General features: G+C 41.2%; 1 protein-coding gene across 5 annotated transcripts in view; it reads right to left on the reverse strand.

Moving 5' to 3' along the window:
- Positions 1-680: 680 nt before the first annotated feature.
- Positions 681-20,156, reverse strand: part of grin1a (glutamate receptor, ionotropic, N-methyl D-aspartate 1a) — a 37,312-nt gene continuing 17,836 nt past the window's right edge. For 2 of the 5 annotated variants that reach the window (XM_012916931.5, XM_012916926.3), the window contains 14 exons: positions 19,966-20,052; positions 19,481-19,616; positions 19,017-19,144; positions 16,585-16,749; positions 15,043-15,161; positions 14,585-14,697; positions 13,066-13,214; positions 12,779-12,936; positions 12,074-12,235; positions 11,637-11,746; positions 11,124-11,269; positions 6,737-6,763; positions 5,867-5,977; positions 681-2,563 (listed from right to left, as the gene is read on the reverse strand). In XM_012916931.5, coding sequence (XP_012772385.1) covers positions 2,495-2,563; positions 5,867-5,977; positions 6,737-6,763; positions 11,124-11,269; positions 11,637-11,746; positions 12,074-12,235; positions 12,779-12,936; positions 13,066-13,214; positions 14,585-14,697; positions 15,043-15,161; positions 16,585-16,749; positions 19,017-19,144; positions 19,481-19,616; positions 19,966-20,052 — 1,680 coding nt within the window. In that variant the 3' untranslated portion in view covers positions 681-2,494. Of the gene's footprint in view, positions 2,564-5,866; positions 6,150-6,736; positions 6,764-11,123; positions 11,270-11,636; positions 11,747-12,073; positions 12,236-12,778; positions 12,937-13,065; positions 13,215-14,584; positions 14,698-15,042; positions 15,162-16,584; positions 16,750-19,016; positions 19,145-19,480; positions 19,617-19,965; positions 20,053-20,156 lie in introns of those variants that run through there. The other 3 variants (XM_004538446.5, XM_004538448.6, XM_076886315.1) reach the window with 2 other exon arrangements.

Raw genomic sequence — 20,156 nt, forward strand, 5'->3', positions numbered from 1 at the left:
GATATGCTGTGTTTTGTTTACTGCAAATGTGGTTCTGTGCATTATGGCCAGACATTTCTACTGTAGTCTCATCTGTCTGGAGGACATAGTTCCAGGAATCTTGTGGATAGTTCAGATGGAACTGTGTGAACCTGGGTTATGCTACCATTTTAAATTTGTTTAGTCTTTTTTCTACCTTTGCACTTGTGAATGTTAACATTTATCATGCTAAATGAGACCTGTAGAGTCTGAGATGTAGTTCTTGGATGTTTTGCGGTTTCTCTGAGCATCGCACGGTCAGACCTTGAAGTGAATTTGTTGGGAGGCCCACTCCTGAGAAGACTGTAGTATTGTGTTTACACATCTGGATGCTTAAAACCATCAAATTGCCAAAACATCTGCGTTTATAGAACTGCCAAAATTTTCTGACAATCAGTTAATCAAGTGAATTTGATTAGCAGCATATGTCTCCTACTTTCACTCTTAATTTCTATGGCTGCAGTAATGATACACTAAGTTTTTCACAGACCTGCATGGAGTGGCTGTAGCCCTATTTGTACTTTTTTTGCTTGCCTTGATTATATGACATTGTGTAGATGTCATCAATTAACTGAAAGAATTACTTGACATTGACGAGAGAAATAGTTGTTAGTTGGAGCCCTATATTTAGCATATTAAAGCAAAGGATTCATTAGACATGACAATGTAAGTGTATTTTATTTACAGGTGTATAAACAACATGATTCAATGCAAGATCGTCACTGGAAAAGGTAAGAAAAACAAGTGAACCTTCCCTTAATGTTTGTGTGCGTGTGTGTGTGTGTGTGTGTGTGTGTGTGTGTGCGCGCGTATATGCATGTGTATATGTGTGTGTTGATGCATGCCTGTGTATCACACCTGTTTTGTGTTTGTGTAACTATAGTATAAGACATTCCCAGCTGCAGTCATTGTACGAGCTCATGAACCTCATCTACACAGAGCCAGACTCTATTTACATTTCATTCAACTTTAAGTGCTCCTCACGGCTCAGCTAACTGTACATGGCAACAGCACGCATCCAAACTAAAGCATTAATAATAACACATAAGCATGCACAGGTCTGAATGAGATCAGAAGCAACCTCTTTGCTCAAATTAAAATCATTTAATCCTATAAAGACTTTGTAGATCCTGCTCTGTTTTTTCTCAATAAAGCAAATTAAAAAGGAAACCGGTAAGATACTTTACAGTATGACTGTCGTTCTGTTTTGGGAATCGGTGTTTTGTTTAAATACAGTTTGGGGAGACTCCTCATCATAAAGTGCTATGCAGTGCCATACACCAGAAAGAATGTTACAGTTTTCTTCAGAGCAGTGGTTTCTCATCTCCAGAAATTGGGAAACGGCCTGTTTTTGCATCTAACCAAACCTGCACATGTGCTTGCAAGCTGAGCGAAGCTTTCAAATTCACTCGGCTTCCTTCGTGTAAAAGTTCTCCGGCGCTGCACAGGGGAGGAGGTTTTGCATGAAAGACCGAGTGCTGGTTGGGTGAAAAACCTGGCCCTTTGATGCAACCCCTTGGAGACTGGAAATGAGAAAGACTGCAGTGGCGGCGGCAGGAGAGAGGAAGAGAGAGGGCGTCCCAAAACAGCAGCATGGCTCACAGCCAACTGTCTCAAATATGGCTGAATATGAAAGACACCACTAGTATTTAACTAATTAAGTAGGATGTGATTTCTTATATCACCTGCATATGTCGTGCTATAAATAGTAGTAAAGCTAAATACTTCAAACTTGAATTGTTGTTAAAAATAGAAACACATGCAAATTTTGAGGTTAGTGCAAAATAAAAGTGGGGAAAGGTTCAATTTGTTCATCTCCAGAAGCTGATGTATACCCTTGCCCAAGCACACCCATGCCTTCATCATCTTCTCTGGTTGACATGGTTAGCCAACTGCCTTCTGTAGTGCCATTATTAGTGTGGATAAAAACACAGGTATGTCCTATTAAAAAATACTTGACCTCCATCGGAGCTTACAGACCATTTTGTATTGCAGTATATGTTGTTAAGAAATATTAAATATTGTGACTTCTAGGCCCTAAGTGGAAGTGAAATGTCCAGTACAATACTCGCAGCCAAACTGGTTCATCCATAAACTTAGCCGAACTAACCTGGCTTGCTAAAAGCTATAAAGCTGCTTGGGAAATTGGAAAACATCAAACATTAAGTAAATGTGTGCAATTAAAGGGACAAAACAACGTTAAATAAGTTAGGTAATAATATACAGAAGGAAAAGATTGTATATGTCGGATGGGTTCTTCTGTGCATGCTCAGGGACCCTACGAACATTAAAGTCATTTCGTCTTTAAAAAAAAAAGATAAAAGAAAAAGAAAGGTGCAAGTTGAGTGTTTTCAGCCAGTTCCTCAGCAAGCAGTTTCCTCAAAAGCTCCGCTGGCAGGCGGTGAAATAAAAGCTTCGGTTTTGGCTTCCTCTCCTCCTCTCCTTGGGGAGTGAACCTCATTGTCGCCCTCTCCGTTTACACCACTGTGCTGACAGACGGGTCAGACAAGTTGAGTTGGCCCGTGACGTCAGTGGGTGGGTACTGCTGCAGAGGTGAAGAAAAACAGGGCGGAGGAAGAGAGACACATAACAGGGTGTCATTTCTTGACAAAATTTAGTGTCCCTTTTGTTGCCGATGTTGTTGTTGTCCTAGCATTGTCTAAATATTAATTTTAATTTAGGGAACAACTGTGTTCTGCAGAAGCTGGATGTTGCTCTAACCCCTCTCAGGCAGACTTTAATTTTGTGTCATTTTCTTTAAAGTCTGAATTTTTGTAGAACAGTTTGTGCCTGGGGTGGGCTAGTTTTGGAGCTGACGTAAGATCCCGAGAGTCTTGACAACAGCAGTCATTTATTTTTTTAATTTATTTTTTGCCTCAGCAACATGACTGGGTGATAACTTCCTGCCATGGATAAAATGGGCAGCTCATTTATCACCCCCACAGTCATCTGTGTGCATGCAGACAGGCAGCTTCTCTATATTTAGCTCAAGAGGAGAACATGAATTTTGGGCTGATTGCACAAGTGCTGCTGTGTCCGACTCTTACGTCCAATCCCTGCATCACTGTGCTTCTTTAAGAGCAGAATATGTTGAATTATAGGCTTCTACAATGCTGAGAGGGGAGGCAAGATCCCATATCCATGCATATGCTTCGTTTGAGTGGGTTGTTTTTAGTGCTTTTGGCAGCAGTAAGCCATTTTTTAAAATGTTATCTTTTACATAGAAACACAGAAATCCTACATTACAGAATCCGCTTTATACATCATAAATCGAGTTTGCAGAACATGTTGTTTTTGTAGAATTGCTTCATGTTTTGAAACACAGTGAGATTGGGTGGAGTAACTGCATTATGTCCTTTATAATTCAGCTAATTTCCAACATGCCAATCAAAATTCTGACTCACAGTGCTGTGTTGCAAAGCATGCAGGAAAGCATCTTTTCTTTTTACATTAAGCACATTACTACTGCACATTAATGACATTCAGAACCAAAACAGGGAAGGTGTACCCGTCTCATTTGTCACTTTTTTTGATTTAAGCACCTCTCGTTTTAAGCCGATAGAGCCGATACATTCAAGCATGTGAGTTTCAGAAGTTGGTATGATGCAACTAACATGCTGACAGATGTGGGGGCATCCAGACTGAATGGGAAAATTGTTGCTTTTTATTTTAAGGTAATAAATAGGAGTCAGAGTGGATGTCCCTCATCTCCTTGACCCGCAAGTTGCATCATCACATAGCTTACAGCCCCCATTTGGGTCTCCACATGTCTTGTACCTTGAGGGCCTGCTAACAGCGCACCCTACTGGGGTCAAGTGGACCAGCAAAAGAGAAACACTTCACTGACATCACAACCACAGTTAAAAGCTACTTATTCAGCACAACTAAGATGACGTTTTTTTGTTGGGGTTTTTTGTCATATATGGAACAGCTACAAAGAGTATTACTACTTCTACGGTTACTACATCTATGACAGTTAAAGTAATTAGCATGCTTGTAGAGGGAGAGAGGAGCAGTGTGGCATGTGGGTGAGGGACACTGACACTCAAGTCCATTGATATCCATTAATAGAAAAGAAGAACATTTATATAAAATCAAAAATAATGGTCAAAGACTGAAGATGGTAGGTCTTTCAGTTGGAGCATCTTTTGTAATTACACTAAATCCTGTTTCATTTTACACTTTGAGACATTTTCTTCCCCCAATAGGGCTCCCAAACCAGCATCCGAAACCTCATACAGACAAAGTGGCAGTGGCGATCCCGCTCTTCTTCTCAAAAAATGAAAGAAATTCTATTGGAAAAACGCCGGGGAAGAGTAAAGGTGCTTGGCTTCATTGCTGAAACATCCGTTAAAAAAACAAAACAAAACAAAAAAACAACAACAGATAGTTAACAGAAGAGAAAGAAAGGAGAAACAGAAAATCAAATCGTAACTTTTTTTTAAATGTTGCAAGCTGTTATCTTTGCTGCCATAGGCTACATTTCTCCAGAGAAACACATTCAAAGCATAGTGTTAGTGCAAAAGGCTATGAAGGCTATCTCCACAAATTATTGCCATTCTTTTATAAAGCCCAGATTTGGTTAACAACCAGCTATGACTGGCAGATCAGCTGGGCACAAATGACCGTGGGTCACCGGTTTGTCAGCGCGATCCAAGCTTGTGTAGTGCAATCTCCAAACCGCAATGAGCAGGGCCTTTCAACCGAACTGTGAAGGAATGCAGAAAACCTGACACTCTCATTGTGCTGCAGCAAAGGAGTGATATAAAAAGAATGGGGGGGGGGGGGGGGGGGGGGCAGTAGCTTGTATTTATTCTTGCATCACAACACAGTGAGAGTCTAAGGCTTCACAGAGTTTTTAGCACAATAAAAACAATATGTAAAACTTAAAGTCGACTGTCTTCACGACCTGAAAATATACCCTGCAAAAGGCATGCACAGTTCGGACCACAAGGACACTGGAAATAAAACAAGAATTATGACAAACAAAATATGATAATGCAAAAAAGTAAATTGATTAATAGAAATCCATGAGTGGAATCCTGAAATAGACACACCGAAAAATATGACAACACATTAGTTTTCTTCTCGGGAGGGCTGGACGTCACCTTAAATTTTAAAAAAGGGTTTTGGGAATAAAAAAATGACAGAACACCAGCGCATGCTTTTCAAACCATAAGCAAACCAACAGCGGCTGAAACCCAAACAGAGGAAGTGCAGGATTGGTGCAAAGAAACAATGGATATACGAAGGATCAGGCAGTCAAAACGACAGGACATGAACAGAAACGTATAAACAGACACGCTCGCATACGGTACACTCACGCACACACGTACCACAGTGCCACCACCACCATCACCACCAAATACGGACAGAATCCACGTCCAAACCAGAGGCAGGGAGGAAGAGCAGCCCAAGACAAAACACCACTGGCAGACTGCTTGCTTTTGTCGCGCCCCTTCCTCCAGAAGACACTAATCCCATTAAATCCTTCCCCCCTTTTCCCCCAAATCCTGGACACTTGGGACGCTCCCTTTCCAAATTCAGAGCCCAGCTCCTGGCCTGGCCTGACCTGAGATCCTGCACTGATGCCCTCTATGCTGTAGAGGAACCATAAGAGCTAAATGGTAATGGTTGATCGATGGTGAAGGGACAGACACGTGGCAGAGGCCAGCGGAGCCGTGTGGAAATGAGTGAGTGGAACATGGGACTCTTTTGAGGTCAGATATGGGGATGGGGGCAGAGAGGACAGCGAAAGACAAAGAGATGGAAGCAGAGACAGAGGAGGAGAAGAGGAAAGAGAGGAAAGAATAAACAAGGGAAGGTGTCGCTTCTTCCGTCTCCTTACCGTGTCTTTGGAGGACCTACGTCTCTTGATGCTGGAGGCCAGGGTGGTACTGATGGACCTAAAAGAGGCTTTCTTTTTGGGGTCGGGCTCTGCTCTACCACTTTTCCTATCCTAAAATAAATATATGTAGAAACATTATTCATGTCCTATGGCTGGGGTGATAACCGTGGTTTCAGTCTCACCCGTTTTCTCTCTACCCACCACCACCAAAACCACTGCCACCCCAATAGATTACCTTATGTTTTTAATAGACTAATTACTGGGAGGGTCCTTGTGAAAAACACTACACCATTTGGAAATGTAAAAGAGGGAGAAAGAAGGGGATAAAGCTTGTTAGATGTGAAAGTGAACAAAGTCTGTTCAGTCTGATATGAGGGCATTTGTCTACATTTTATGCAACATAATCACACTTGGACTGCACAAGATGGCACAGTAGTCCTCTAGAAACACACTCAGTTGGCCCTAGAAATGCACTGGAATGAGTGATGACTAGTAAAGATGTCAGTGGGTGTGATACCTAGGTTTTAAACCATCTAAAATAGTCTACCCGTACACTCGCTATTGTGTGAGTGCACACACACTTTAAAGCTGCCACTTCTTTATCTCAGCACATGATTAATCTTCAATCTACTCTTACTCAGTAACACACAGGTAACATCTTCAAATGCGTACCTATCAAAATAAAATAAAAACATAAAGAAAAAGAAGCACTATTAACCGTATTCTTACAACATGGTGAGCCAATTTGGTGCCCTCGCTCCCTCATACCATCAGAGTGCCCCACAGCTATTCTCAGCACAATTACTGGATGTCTGTGTGCAACAATAAAAAAAGAACTCATATTAAGAACTCATATTAAGGTATTCTTACATCCTGAGTCTCTACAGAGGAAGAGGGCTGCATAGGGGGAGAAAAGAAAAATAAAATAAATGTCCATCCACTTGGATTGTTATTACTTTAAAGAATATCCTTAAGCAAAAGCCAAGGGAACCAAAAATGGCAGATAAAAAATCCCAAAACTAGCAAAGCAAACATTCACATCCAAAGCCAGGCAGGTATAAAAAGTTAAAAATAATAATAATAATAATAAAAAAGCTACAGTATTGGATGCATAGAAGGAAAACAACAGCGACATAAGTCAGTAATTAAAGCCCATTTAACGTCATTATACCTTTAAGGGGTATAATGGAAATTCACCCCACACACCAGGGAATGGGATGAGATGGAGAGCATAAAGGTAAAAATAAGAAGGAATGGTTGTCTACTAGAGCAACGAAAAAGCCTGTTTTCTACTGAAATTAAAGTGCAAAAACAAAAGTCAGTGTTTAAATGATAAATTCATAATTAACTGAGCAAATGAAAGCTAAAAGATGCTACTTCTAATAAAAAAAAAAAGAGTATAGTATAAGTGGAGGATGACAGATTAGTAGCAGCAAGGGAGGCCCTTGGGGTGGGCGGGGCAGTGTGGTGTGAATTTCAACATGCCAAATCGTTTTATGGATGGAGGGAAGGAATAAAAGGGGGAACATAGATTAAGTAACACAAAACAAATAGCACGACAAATCAATCCTGGCCAGCACTGGCCCCGCAGTTCATCCTTTTTCATCAGGTCACATGACTAGGCTCTTTCAGGGCACGTTTGTTCCACCATCACCCCGCCAACCAGCACTCTCTCAACCCCCTGATGACATAATATCAGGTGGCGAGCAGGTATTATCTCATGTGCAGGATAGATGAAAGCTGGCAGAAGAGTGATTGGTGCACGGCACCGTTCGATTTTAGTGCAAAAAATATCTTTTTCCTGTTGGAAGATGACATCTCGTGTTAGTAAATGGTTAAAGTCAGCGTGCGTATTGGTCTTGGTTCAGAAAAATCAATGCCCAAGTGACGTCAGGTGTTCGTTTAATCTTTACTTTCCCCTTTTCTTACACATGTTAGACTGCAGGAGTGAAGCCCGGCCATCCAGAGCCCTGATGAGGCGCTGCGTGTGCACAGTCCCGGCCATGCAGGGCATGCTGGACCATCAGATGAAGAGCGGCATGGGAATTGCACCGTGTACATCGGCTGCGTGTTTCCCGTTGGAAACAGATGTGAGCTGTCATAGTCCAGCATCATTATACAACATCACTGTTATCGTCACGCAGCAGACTTTCTGACGCTTTGTTTTCATCCCAAACTATCATCAGGTTCAATCTGGTTCAGACAGTGCACTTCTAAGTAACATCTGTTTGAAAAGACAGATGTAGAAGCCACATGTGTAGTCTCTTAGTAATGGAACACAATGTAACTTTTTTATAATATAAATGTTCACATTGTAGCTACATTGTCCACCTCTAAAAAAGAGAACAGAGAGAGTGGATCAGCAGCAGCCTTTCACTAACCCTAACCCTGCCCCAGTCCTAATGTAACTGACAGCTTTTATTAAAGATGAAGATGAGTTATTACTTACACACCCTACATAAATTATAGCAATCGTTGCACTCGAGTGGTCGCACCCTTAGGCGATTTATTCACAGTCAGCTATGGTAAAGTGACAGATAGATGACTGTGTAACACGTATACTTATTAATTGTGTTTGCTATTTAGGTTATTTCTTTATCGGTTTGGCTTAATTCTTTTCCCCTCCAACCAACATACTTTGAAAGGCACAACTACTTTTACTTTAAAGTCATACTGGTTCTGTTTATACTAAGATTTTCTTTCTATAAATTGAATAATGGAATAAGCGGACACTTCGGCCCATTACTATATATCATGCCTTTATTTAAAAGGGACAGTTAAGCCTTAATATCATTTAGGCACCATCGGCAACCAAATAAAAAGCTCTCACACACCAAAATGCATGTGCATTAGCTAAATTAGGTAAAAGTAGGAAATGCCCCAGTAAACTAGCATTTCTCATTATAGAACTCAAAAAACTAAAAATAAATTTTACTCCAAAGACCCTTTACTCACTCATCATGTATGTTGCTACAGCTTTTAAAGTTTTACAATCCTGGGCAACCTACACACATGCACTTTTCTTTCTTAGTAAAAGTCTGCAAAACCAATGCCATGGTGGCGTGACACCTAATGAACTTCTTGTTTGAGAGCTTTTAGCTTTTAAAAATAACTGGGTGCAGAGATAATGCAAAGGTGGCAACTAGTGAGGATTTTACTTTGTGAACAGATTTACTCAGAAGTGCACTTTCTCTGAAGTTAAACCTCTGTTTGAAGGCATTTGGGTGCACAGTCCTGCACATTGCTTTGCATAATACAACCTGAGGCATTTAAAAGCACATAATAACAAAAAACACACATGGAAGCAGTCGAAACGATGCCAGTAATGGGTATCGAGGTTTTAGTGATTGCTGTACTAGAGAAGGAAGAGGCCACATAAACTGTGATCTTAGATTGAGTTTGTACCCTGGAAAACCAAGCTATCATTTTTAATTTCAGAAATTTAGATCACTGTGAGTAATCAAATCAGCGTACCTAAACAGTGTGAATAAGATCCTGAATAATTTTCATGCAAAGCAGATTTGATTAGCCTTACTTCATGGGTCCTCTCAGCGCTTCTTGCGTAAGGCGCCATTGTAATAGCTATAGTTAGAGCAATGTGTGTCTAGCAATTTTAGCTTTTGGGCCCAGAGTGATGGTGAATGAGCAAGATGAGCAAGCATGAGCCATCTTTGTTTAGTGATGCAGAGAAATTGGCATGATCATCACTGACATGGATATAAATTACATTAGTCTGCGGGCAGTTTAGTGTGTCCCTCTCCTTTCTCAGTGACGCCCCCCTGCATGCATTCATCTGCTGTATGCGCCTACATCTATATGTACAGCTATATGAGGACACATACGACAGTTACATACAGCTATCAGTTTGATGGTAGACACTTTTAGAAGGACATTGATTTGCTGACAGGCACTTGTGATAATTATACTGTACCTTCCTCCAGCCCTGCTGTCTCATTTCACTTGGTTCAAGAGAGACACAGCAGACAAACTGCCACAGCCACATCACAGACTCAGGCTGTGATTGGCCATCAAATGTGGAAACCCTGTACCTTCAAAGCAGCACTGATTGCATCAGAGTGCAGGGGAAATCATGTTCTTCACTGGCTGAGCAAAGGAACTTATCGCTTGATTATAGCTCAGATGGTCAGTTCATTCAAAAAAAACAAAAAACAAAAATGTTCATAGTGGTATCTGGCCATGAAAATGACTTTAAACTGCAAAGAAGTTCCATTTATTGTTTTTTTTAATTACGTGAATGTTTCTGAAAACCCCTGAAAATGAATCTAAGTTAGCTGTATAGTTAGATACCACTAGAGCAAGTATGAAAATAAGGACTTATAAAATTATATTTGAGTGAACTGAGCCTTTAGATTGATGCCTGTTCAGGCAATGTTGCACGAAGCCTTTGCCATGCGAGATTTTAAGTTCTTGCTTGGTGTCTGCATCATGAACACTGCGGTGGATAAGGAGACACACTGTGCGCTGCAGCATTGCACATTTCACTTATGCTGACAATTGTGGAACGGTCACTGCCGTATGATTGTGCCAGGGCATTGATTTGACTCTTTATGCTCTATTTGTCTTATCAGCTTTTGGCTGCTGTTAGTTTTGCTGCCAGAGAGAAGGAAATCAATGGGGTCGCGAGCAAAATGCATCAACCTTAGAGTATTCATTGTCAATAATGTTTTTTCAATGTTTCTGGCAGGGAATTTGTTTTTTCTGCTGGATTTCCATGTACAAATCATATGACCTTATGAAGAATATAGCGCCACAGCAGCAGCTTAGAACTACTGGTTCATGCCATGGACGTGGGTAGTGGAGAGTTTTCATTTGGAGATTTATTGTGTGAGAGAATCTCTAATTATCTTATTGTTACGCCAAGAACGAGAGGTGACATGACGGTGGAAATGGCTCTACTACATACTAAAGAGGGAGTTCCAGCCACCGCTTGACTTCCAGAAGTCTCCTTACTATCCTGCAGGCACACACACAAGAGACACGGGTGCATTTGGCCTCAGGGAACTGTGTAAACCCACAGGGTGGCCACTCAGCATGCCTTACATTATATGTAGGCATCAGAGATCACTGTTTCTTGTATGGTGATCTGCTGGTTTGATCACTACTTAAAAAAAACCCCAAAGTTCTCAGATGGGTTGAGAAACAGAAATCAACCCTCATTCGAGGGAGGTTTTTCTGGCTCTCTTCCACCCCAGTTTTGACCCTTCCACCTTCAGTGGATGCAGGGTATCAATCCTACCTGCAAGTTCTTCCTCCAGACATTGACGGCCGCAAAGGCCAGCTGCATCTGCTTCCTGCGGGCGTCTTTATGGCGCTTATAGGCAATTTCAATGAAGATGAGGAAGATCCCTGCTGCTATTCCTCCAGCCACCAGCATGAATACCCCTGTGAAGGAGGGACACATGAACAGAAACAGAGCAGACACAGGGATGCATGAGTTTCCTGTCTACATCTCCCCCGCTCCCACTAAGCATGAACGCATGGTCTGACTGTCATGCTCAGTGGTCGCCCTCCTTTCTCAACCAGCTCCTACTGACGACGACTGCTGCAAACTACACAATATTAATAGAGAACCACAACCGCACGAAATCACAGGACAAGATACTGTACGGCACACTACCCACAGAGCACCACGCTGACACTAAAACAACGATTTTGTAAAGGTATTGGACAAAAAAGGGCTACAGTACCTTACCACTGCAGTTTTTGTCCAATCACTTTTAACGCTTTCTCTACGCCATAAGGACCATACCTGCCATGTTTTCAAAGGTGAGTGTGGCTGGGGCATTGCTCCTTGAGTCACACTCCTGGTATCTCACCCAGGTTTTATCTAGGTCTTCCATGAAGCCGTTCTCATGAGAACTGCAGGGGGTTGGGGGTAGTGGGGAGAGAGGTAACAGAGTTAATGAATGCCGCAAATGACCGAATGTTTGAGCCGCTTACTCCCAGCTAGCAACACAGATGAAGCACAGACAGCTGTACAGACACGTGTACTGACAAACAGTGATACACTTGACAAGAGACAACCAGACAAACAGGGCAGGAAAGGGGAGATACAAAGATGTGACATAAGGCAATGTATTGGATGGCTATAAAGGGTCAATATGTGACCATGAAATCATATTGATAAGAAAAAAAAAAAGAAAAAAAAAAGGTCATACGAGTAATGCAGCTTCGGCTGGGACAGACCTGAGAATGGCCAGGGACACATTCTGTTTCCAGGGGCTGTCCTTGCGCATGCCTATGCCAAAGCCCGAACGGAAAAACAGCTCTCCCGTGGTCACCAGGTCGCACTTCTGCGAGGCTTCAAACTCCAGCACCGCAGAGTCCCAGATGAAAGCATGCAGCTTGCTGTGGGGGCAGGGGGAGGGAGGAGGAGGAGGAAGTGGGGAGGAAGGGGAAGGAGGGGGTTACGGTGCAACAGTACAATGATTTACATACACATTTACGGCTCCCACCCTTCTCTCTCTCTCACACCACATCGTGTGTGTCAGTCAGCGTTTACCAGCAATCTCTACCGCTGCTTATGTCCCAAATGAAATCCAATGCCAGATGGGTGAGGGCGCGTCCCCCATTGGATTCCCCCAATCTCAAAGATGTTCGTCTGGGTACAACCTGAAAAAGGGGGCTCTTCGACTCAATGTTAGCTCAACCTCACACTGTTGTCAGTGCTGTTGACACGTCCACTCCTGCTGCTGTCCCTGGAAACCTGCCTTGGCTGGGCGATGGGCCTGAATCAGGGCGAATGTCGCAGTAAAGCCTACCACTTCCACCTGATCCGGAGGTCCATGTCCCTCCCCTAGAGTTAACTGGAATAGCCCTGGTCTACGTGCTTGATAGGTCGAACAGCCGGCCGACACGTACTCTGGTCGGCCCGGCCTGGCCGAGACTCACTTGTCACGCACGGCCTGGATAGCCTCGGCGGCACTCTCATAGTTGTGCTTCTCCATGTGGCGGTACATGGTGCTAAGCTCCACCTGCCGCCGGAAGTAGATATCCACTGAGCTTTGTTTCACTGTGGCGTAGATGAACTTGTCTGATGGGTTTCTCAGCTGCATAAAGAGACAAGGAAAAGCACAATCTGATGAACAATAAGTAAGAATAAAATCAATCAGTCTATATATTTGTTAATATGATTGAAAAAAGGTAATGTGTAGTAATAAGCTCCTTGTTTCACATACCCGTGGGTCATTGATACCGGTGATGCGCTCCTCAGGCCGGTCCAACACCAGGAAGGCAGCCAGATTGGCAGTATAGGAAGCCACAATGATCATGGCAAAACCAGCCCACACCATGCCCAGGATTCTCGCTGAGAAGCTACGTGGTGCACCTGTGTGGTGAGTCCAAGTTTTGAGTTTTCATCTCAGTAACTGTCAATTTCAGCTTATTTTTTCTGTCATATATACTGGATACTCGTATAGAATATGAAAAAAAAAATTAAATAACGTTTTTACACTATTAGTTCCAGATAGATTTTGTCTGATTTTGGATCTGTGTGATGGCAGTGAAGTGGATATTCCTAATATCAGCCAGAGCACTCTGCATTTTCCCATAATGATCTCACTAGGCGGGTGCGTCTTTGCTACTGTTTTCTGCTACATTTTTGTACACGATATAAACATATTTTAATAATATCCACACTCACCAATAAATCAGGAATTAAAAAAAGGATATGTGTCAATTAAATATTTTGCAGTAGTTTTACAATTTTAGCCCACAATCATCTCAAAAACTCTGGCTGTCATTCTTCTGGAGTGAGTGCTGTCAAATGCTGTAAGAAGCACTCATGTTGACGTGGATGTAAAACTTTGTGAAAGGATTCTCATATAAGTCGATGAGTCTGTGAACATAATTTCTGACTCATGACAGCGATACTGTGTCGAGTGGTTGAAGATATCCTGAACTTTTCAGTCAGTAAGTGCTTCTGATGTTGCTGCTGTTAGCCACTATTAGCCTCTGTTAGCTTTTGTTAGCTAGTGTAACTAAAACTTTCTTTGGAGGGGCTCTAACATTGCTGGACTCAAACACTTAGTGGATAAACTTAAATAACATGTGAGAATTTAATCAAACTGTTTCTTAGAGGGGAAGTGTGATTTTTAAAACACTTGAACCAAACATAAGCTGGCATAATATTAGCCAATAAGCAACAACTATTGTTTAGCTAGCTAAACAATAGTCGGGAGACAACAGGGTTGTGTGTCTAACCTGCTGACAATAAGCAATTAGAACAACATCGGGGACAGTATTTATTTCCACTGTATTCAAGATGGCGCAGCGACATGGTTTCTACAAACTGGCACCCAGTCCTATAGATTTTTAATGGTTTCATTTTAAGTTTATGAGGATAGATCAGTTTGTTTATGAGTACAAAATCTTAAAGAGATGGCTCTCCTAAAGGGAGCCTTGCAAAAGTAGCTTTTTTATATACATATATAAAACTCATAAAATATCATGAAAAGGAAACACTTGACAGAAAATCAAATAAGATAACAAAACTGTTACAAGCTGTACCAGCTTTTCTTTTTTTTCTTTTTTCTTTGTCGTTTTCAAAGAAAAATATGACAGTAGCAGCTGGATATCTGGAGCCACACAGACACTTGATATCAATCCTTTTACAAATGCAAAACTGTTCAAAGACTAGAAGACATCATCCAGGAGCTCTGTGGGAAAGAGAAAATTCAACAACTGGGTATGACTCACCTTCTCCTATACCAGAGTTCAACAATACTCCCCAGGAGAACCACATGGCAGATGATAAGGTGAGGGCATCTTCTTCTTCTTCTTCACTATTTACTTTAAATCTCCCAAACGGGCTATGGGAAGAAATTGGGAGGGTTGCAGAAGATATAAAATGAGAAATGTCCAACAACTTGCTGAATGTGAAAAACCCAGTGATTCCCCAAAAAAGGGAGGAAAACTGAACATGAGTGGGCGAAGCAAGACAAAGTCCTCAGAAAGAAAACAGGGTGAAGACGGTGGCACAGAGCTGTGGGATGACTGGAACCAATCTTCACCTCTGTCTGCCTTGCTGTCCACATCGAGGGAAGATCTGCAGTGCTCAGGAGTCCATGTACACACACACACAAGCATGTACTTCACACACACAGTCGTTCATACACATATGGATACATGAATACACATACAGGCCCCCCTTGTACCTGAACCGGTCTAGTAGGTAAAGCATCACCGCCACCACATGCACCGAAAGACCCACCAGCAGCCACAGCGTGCTTTGGAACGGCTGCATAAACGAGTCCAGTGTACTGCGAGGAATTTCCTGAAAACAGATACAGGCAGTTGATTATCGATTGATAATGAATTCTTTTAGAATTTTATGGAACCATTGGTCTGGCTCATTGTCAGGTTTTACAGTCTTTTTACTGACAAAGACCCATGACCTTCCATATTGCACTGAAGTAGGATTCTAGCAAGAAAAAACTTATATGCTCATATGTTCTGTAACTGTGTGGTCTGTTAAATGTAAATTTTTTCAAAATGTACTATGGGTAAAAAAAATTTAGGTCTTTTTATGAGTAATGTGCAAAAGTCTTGAGCCATCCCTCATTTCTTTATATTCAGCTAGGAAAATGGGAAACATGTACAGATAAAAACAGAAGCAAAATCAGAAACTGTACAAATATTGTAAACTTCAAGTCAATATTTGCATGACTGCTTTGATAACTTTCTTGTACTTTCTTTAAGTAGTCTTCAGGAATAGTTCTTCAGGGTTATTGAAGGACATTCAACGCTTTTCTTTGGATGTTGGCTGCCTTTTGTTCTATTCTCTGTCAAAATGATCCTACACTGCTTCAGTGGATATGCTTTTGATGCATTGGCAGTGTGTTTGGGAAAATGAAGACACACTTTCGACATGCTAATGCATGATGAGTCAAAACCTGATGGTATTTTTCTGCATTCATAATTCGATTCCATCTTTGGCAAAATCCCCAACACCTCTGACTAAAATGCAGAGTGCAAAATGCAAGATCAAAAATAAAGGGTGTCTTTTACACAACAGTGCAGGTTATTATGCACTCACATACATCAAATAGGTTTAAACCTGGCAAATGAGATAAAATAAGTTTGACTGTTTCCATGCCTTTAACATTTTAACCAGTGTTATTTATATCTGAACACAGTTGTGTCTTTTTTACTGTTTCAGGCTCATTTCTGTGTCTGCGAAAATCTGCAAGGACAGAAAATGAGAACGCATTATCTTAACACTTGTTTGAGATGTGTAATCCATGGCTAATCCTTCCCAGATGGCATTCATTTCTTTCAAAGAAAGATGGTAGAGGCAATGGCTAACTGATACTGCATCACCTCATATTCCCTCTAGGTCTTTGTCCACTTAGAGATTTTAATAACCTATGGAAATTAAAGTTAACGGATCAAATCAATATTTTTCCAAACTGTCAGGGGTGATTTGATCCCCATCCACCACTTTAAATTGCAGCTACGTAGTTCTTTGTCGTGTTGTCATTAACCTGGTATACAAATAATATAGATGGTATCTTGAAACCACCTCTACTACCTTTTTGTGCCACAGCTGAGCAAATTGTATTAAAATGTATCTCTCTTGAAGCCATACAATCTCTGTCTCTGCTTCATTATATTTTTACATAAATGAACAGATGCACAAGTAAGCAATAGATGCATCTCCCCTAGTCATAGGTCTAAGTACCAAATATCCTGCTTACCTTTTTAACGAGGATAGTGAGGCCTTGATATTTAAAGGGTTTGGAGAACTCGATGTACTGGGCTCGCTCATTGTTTATAGTCAGCGGAGCTACAATCATGTCAGCCAGGCCTCCCAGGAGCTCGCCCATCATGCCGTTCCACTCCTTCTTGTTACTGTTGTTGACCTGGAGTCCCAAAATGGAAGGAGTTGAGAAAGTTGAGAATCTGAATCAGCTTTAGCCCTGCTGTTGTCTAGACCACAGATTTGCTTCAGGATTTAAGGATTTGGGTTAAACCAAGTAAACGTCAAAAATATAGAACAGCGTGTTCTTGCTTTGCCTAAAGAACAGAGTTTCAGGTTTCAGAAGGTTGCAGGTTTTCAGTTCAGCGTATCTAGTTTCTTCTCTTTTTGCTTTCTTGCAGTTCTTACGGCTTCTGCGACATGTTACAGCCTCACGCTCCCGTTTTGGGAAGGACTCAATTTCAAGAGATCATCCTTGTTTAATATGTGACAAATAAGAATTAATGCTCTAAAAATAAACATGCAATGATACATGAAATCTGCACTGAACATACTAGAATGGTAATAGGAGGTGATTAAATCTGTTTTATGTCCTTTCTAATTCAGGTCACCTATATACAGTGGATTGTGCTCTTGAGATTTGGGGCTAAAGACCCATTAGAAGGGTGAATATTTTCACAGGGACACCTGAAAATCTTTGCACCAATTTCTTTTGTCACAAAAATAATACGGACAGGCATGAAGGACATAATATGACTTTTGTGTTGGTATAAAATGTGTTGGCCATTTTTAGACTTCTTAATATTAGAGCATAATTTTACAATTCATAGCAATGCATTTCACTACAGTTATTAAAAGCTTAGGAATATGTTGTATGATTGACTATTGCCTTTAAAAACAATGTGCATTACAGTACATACTTAATGAACAAACATATGCTCAGAGAGATGCCTGAAAAAGGCAAGAAACTACTGTTTTACCAAGTGCTATGCACTGTAGTATACATTTATAATTGTTGTGATTCTCAAATGGTTTATTATTGTATATTTTGAGGCTCTGTTCTTCCAAATGATGCATGATTTGACTCAAAATGGTGTGATTCCATTCAAAATGTCCTCAGGCTATAAAGTGTTATTAGCACACTAATTTATTTCCTTGTTGAACTGAAAAAAAAAGATTCCTAGATGGAAGTAAAATTGAGCGTCATTTACAAGCATTTAACAGGAACAAAAGAAGATGCCCTTGGGTTATAAAAATGTAATGATTACATTTTCTATTGCACATCAGAATTAATAGACACATAAGTCGCACCTCATGTAGGCCTGTAGTAGCTTCATCTTAAATAAGCCAGTGCAGTTTAATAGTAACATTGCCGCTATTATTAAATAAGATAGCTTACATTTTTTTATATTATACAATAATATTTGCTGATAGCTCATTGTTAACATATTTCTATAGTATTGTAGTTGATGATTAGCAGATTCCCGGAAAAGTAATGCAATCTGTTGAGAATGTAAACAGAGAAACCAAAGACTGGACTGGTTACAAAGATAAGTCACAGGCTAGTTTCTGTGCACTCATGACGGTGTGCTGCTTGAGCAATACAAGGTTAGGTTATATATAGCTGATCCTAGCAGGGCATGTGTCCTATTTTATCTGCACAAAACCCAACTCTTTCCCAGGAGGGGTTCATAAAAAATGAACAAACCTTGCCAAAACAACAACCACAAAAAAAAATCTTCAGCACACAAGTGGTGGTATGTACAGTTTGTATGTGTTCCATTTTCATGGATCACAGAACAGATTTGGCAGCGGTGCAGTAAAAACACAATCTGGCAACAAGACAGCTACGACTCATATATAAGTGATCTGATCCAAAGATGGCAATCAATAAGAAAAAAAAGCAGCTGGAAAGCTGAAGGATGTGCAGCAGAAGGCTGGATCGCAGTAAAACAGCTGGACTCGAGTCAAGAATAAACATGATTAAATTTAAATGGCACTCTACTCCCTTTGTCTTCTGAATTATTTAGAAGACAGGACAGACAATGTGAGTCAAGTTCTCTGAGCCTGTGAAGTAAGTGTGACTCATAAAAAACGATTAACAAAAGCATTAAACGCCATCCAAAAAGACAAATACTCAAAACCATATTGAACCTGGTGACCTTGGAAGTGCTTGGTGGCTTGCAGGCCACTCTGCAACTGGTAGGCAACTACTCATTGGTAGTTGACAACTGGAAATTTGTATAATTTTGCTGCCTTGAGCTAATGATCTCCTTTTTAGATCTGAGTGATTTTTAAACACATTCATGTGGAACTACAGGAAAGTCCCAAAATAAAGGCATGCCACCAGATTTAAATGACTGTAGATGGAAAATATATTCTTCTTGTGAGCCAAAATACACCAACCATGGATCTTAATGTGAAACTCACCCGCTCCTGAGTTCCAAATTTTCCATCAGCCACCAGATGCACCTCATAGGTGAAGTTCATGGTCATAGCCAGCTTTATCAGGAGGTCAATACAAAATCCATAACAACACTGGGGTACGATTGGGCGTCCTGTAACGAAAACAGCAACATTTGGAAGTTATGCACAACCTGGTGGAAACTGGTTCATTTGTTGTTGGTTTCTTTTTGTTTTTGCTTTTTTGAATCCAAAGGCGGCGCATGTAGACTGCACAGAATGCATGACACACTGATACACTGCAGACAACCTCACACAGCCTCATTGCACACAGACCAGGTGTGTGCCAGCATCCCAACAATCACTCAGTCTGAATGGCTACATGCATACATATATAGATACCTGCTGCATATATATGTATGCATCTCCGGTGGATGTTTGGCGGGTGCGCTAGAAGCACAGTGATAATGTAAACGTCCCTGATGTGTTACCTGGGATGGTCTCATTGGGCCCAGTGCAGATAACCTTTTTAATTAAGACTCCATTTAATGTCATTTCCTCCTTGCAAGTACCGTCAGGCAGAGTGGGTTTCACATACACAAATGGCTCCTGGTGTATTGTCACTATCTACAACAGACGGGACAGAAAGCTGTTTATCACGGAGTTGGAGATGCATCTGCTTTAGGAGAAAAACATACATTACACATCACCAAAACATATAGATGTGCAAGGATGGACAGGTGAAAGTAAAAATAATAAACAAGGATACAGATGAGCTTCTCTCGAGGCCTAAGACAGAAGTGAAGAGATAAAAGTCACAGCAAATATGTCAGTTCTGCTTTAAGAACACAGATTAGCTTCCCTGCAAGAGAGAGATGTTAGCACACTGTCCAACACGAGTATTTCGGCTCAGGTCCGCAGTCTATCCGTGTAGACATGAGTGCCACATTGCAGCAGCAAAGTGAAGGTGTCTTACTTTTAGTCGAGTGGACATCTGGAAGCCCTGTGGTTTCTCAGTCTCTCCTCCGGGCCAGATAATCTTCCGCTGATTGTTCATTACCACCTGTAGCGATGCCACACACACATATACAGTATTATAGGTGAGTGCTGACAGAAGGCCTGCTGCTGATGAGGCTTCAGCACTGTGGGTGAGCATCACTAATGAGT

Source organism: Maylandia zebra, linkage group LG7 (genome assembly GCF_041146795.1).
Source record: "Maylandia zebra isolate NMK-2024a linkage group LG7, Mzebra_GT3a, whole genome shotgun sequence".
NCBI classification, from domain to species: Eukaryota; Metazoa; Chordata; class Actinopteri; order Cichliformes; family Cichlidae; genus Maylandia; species Maylandia zebra.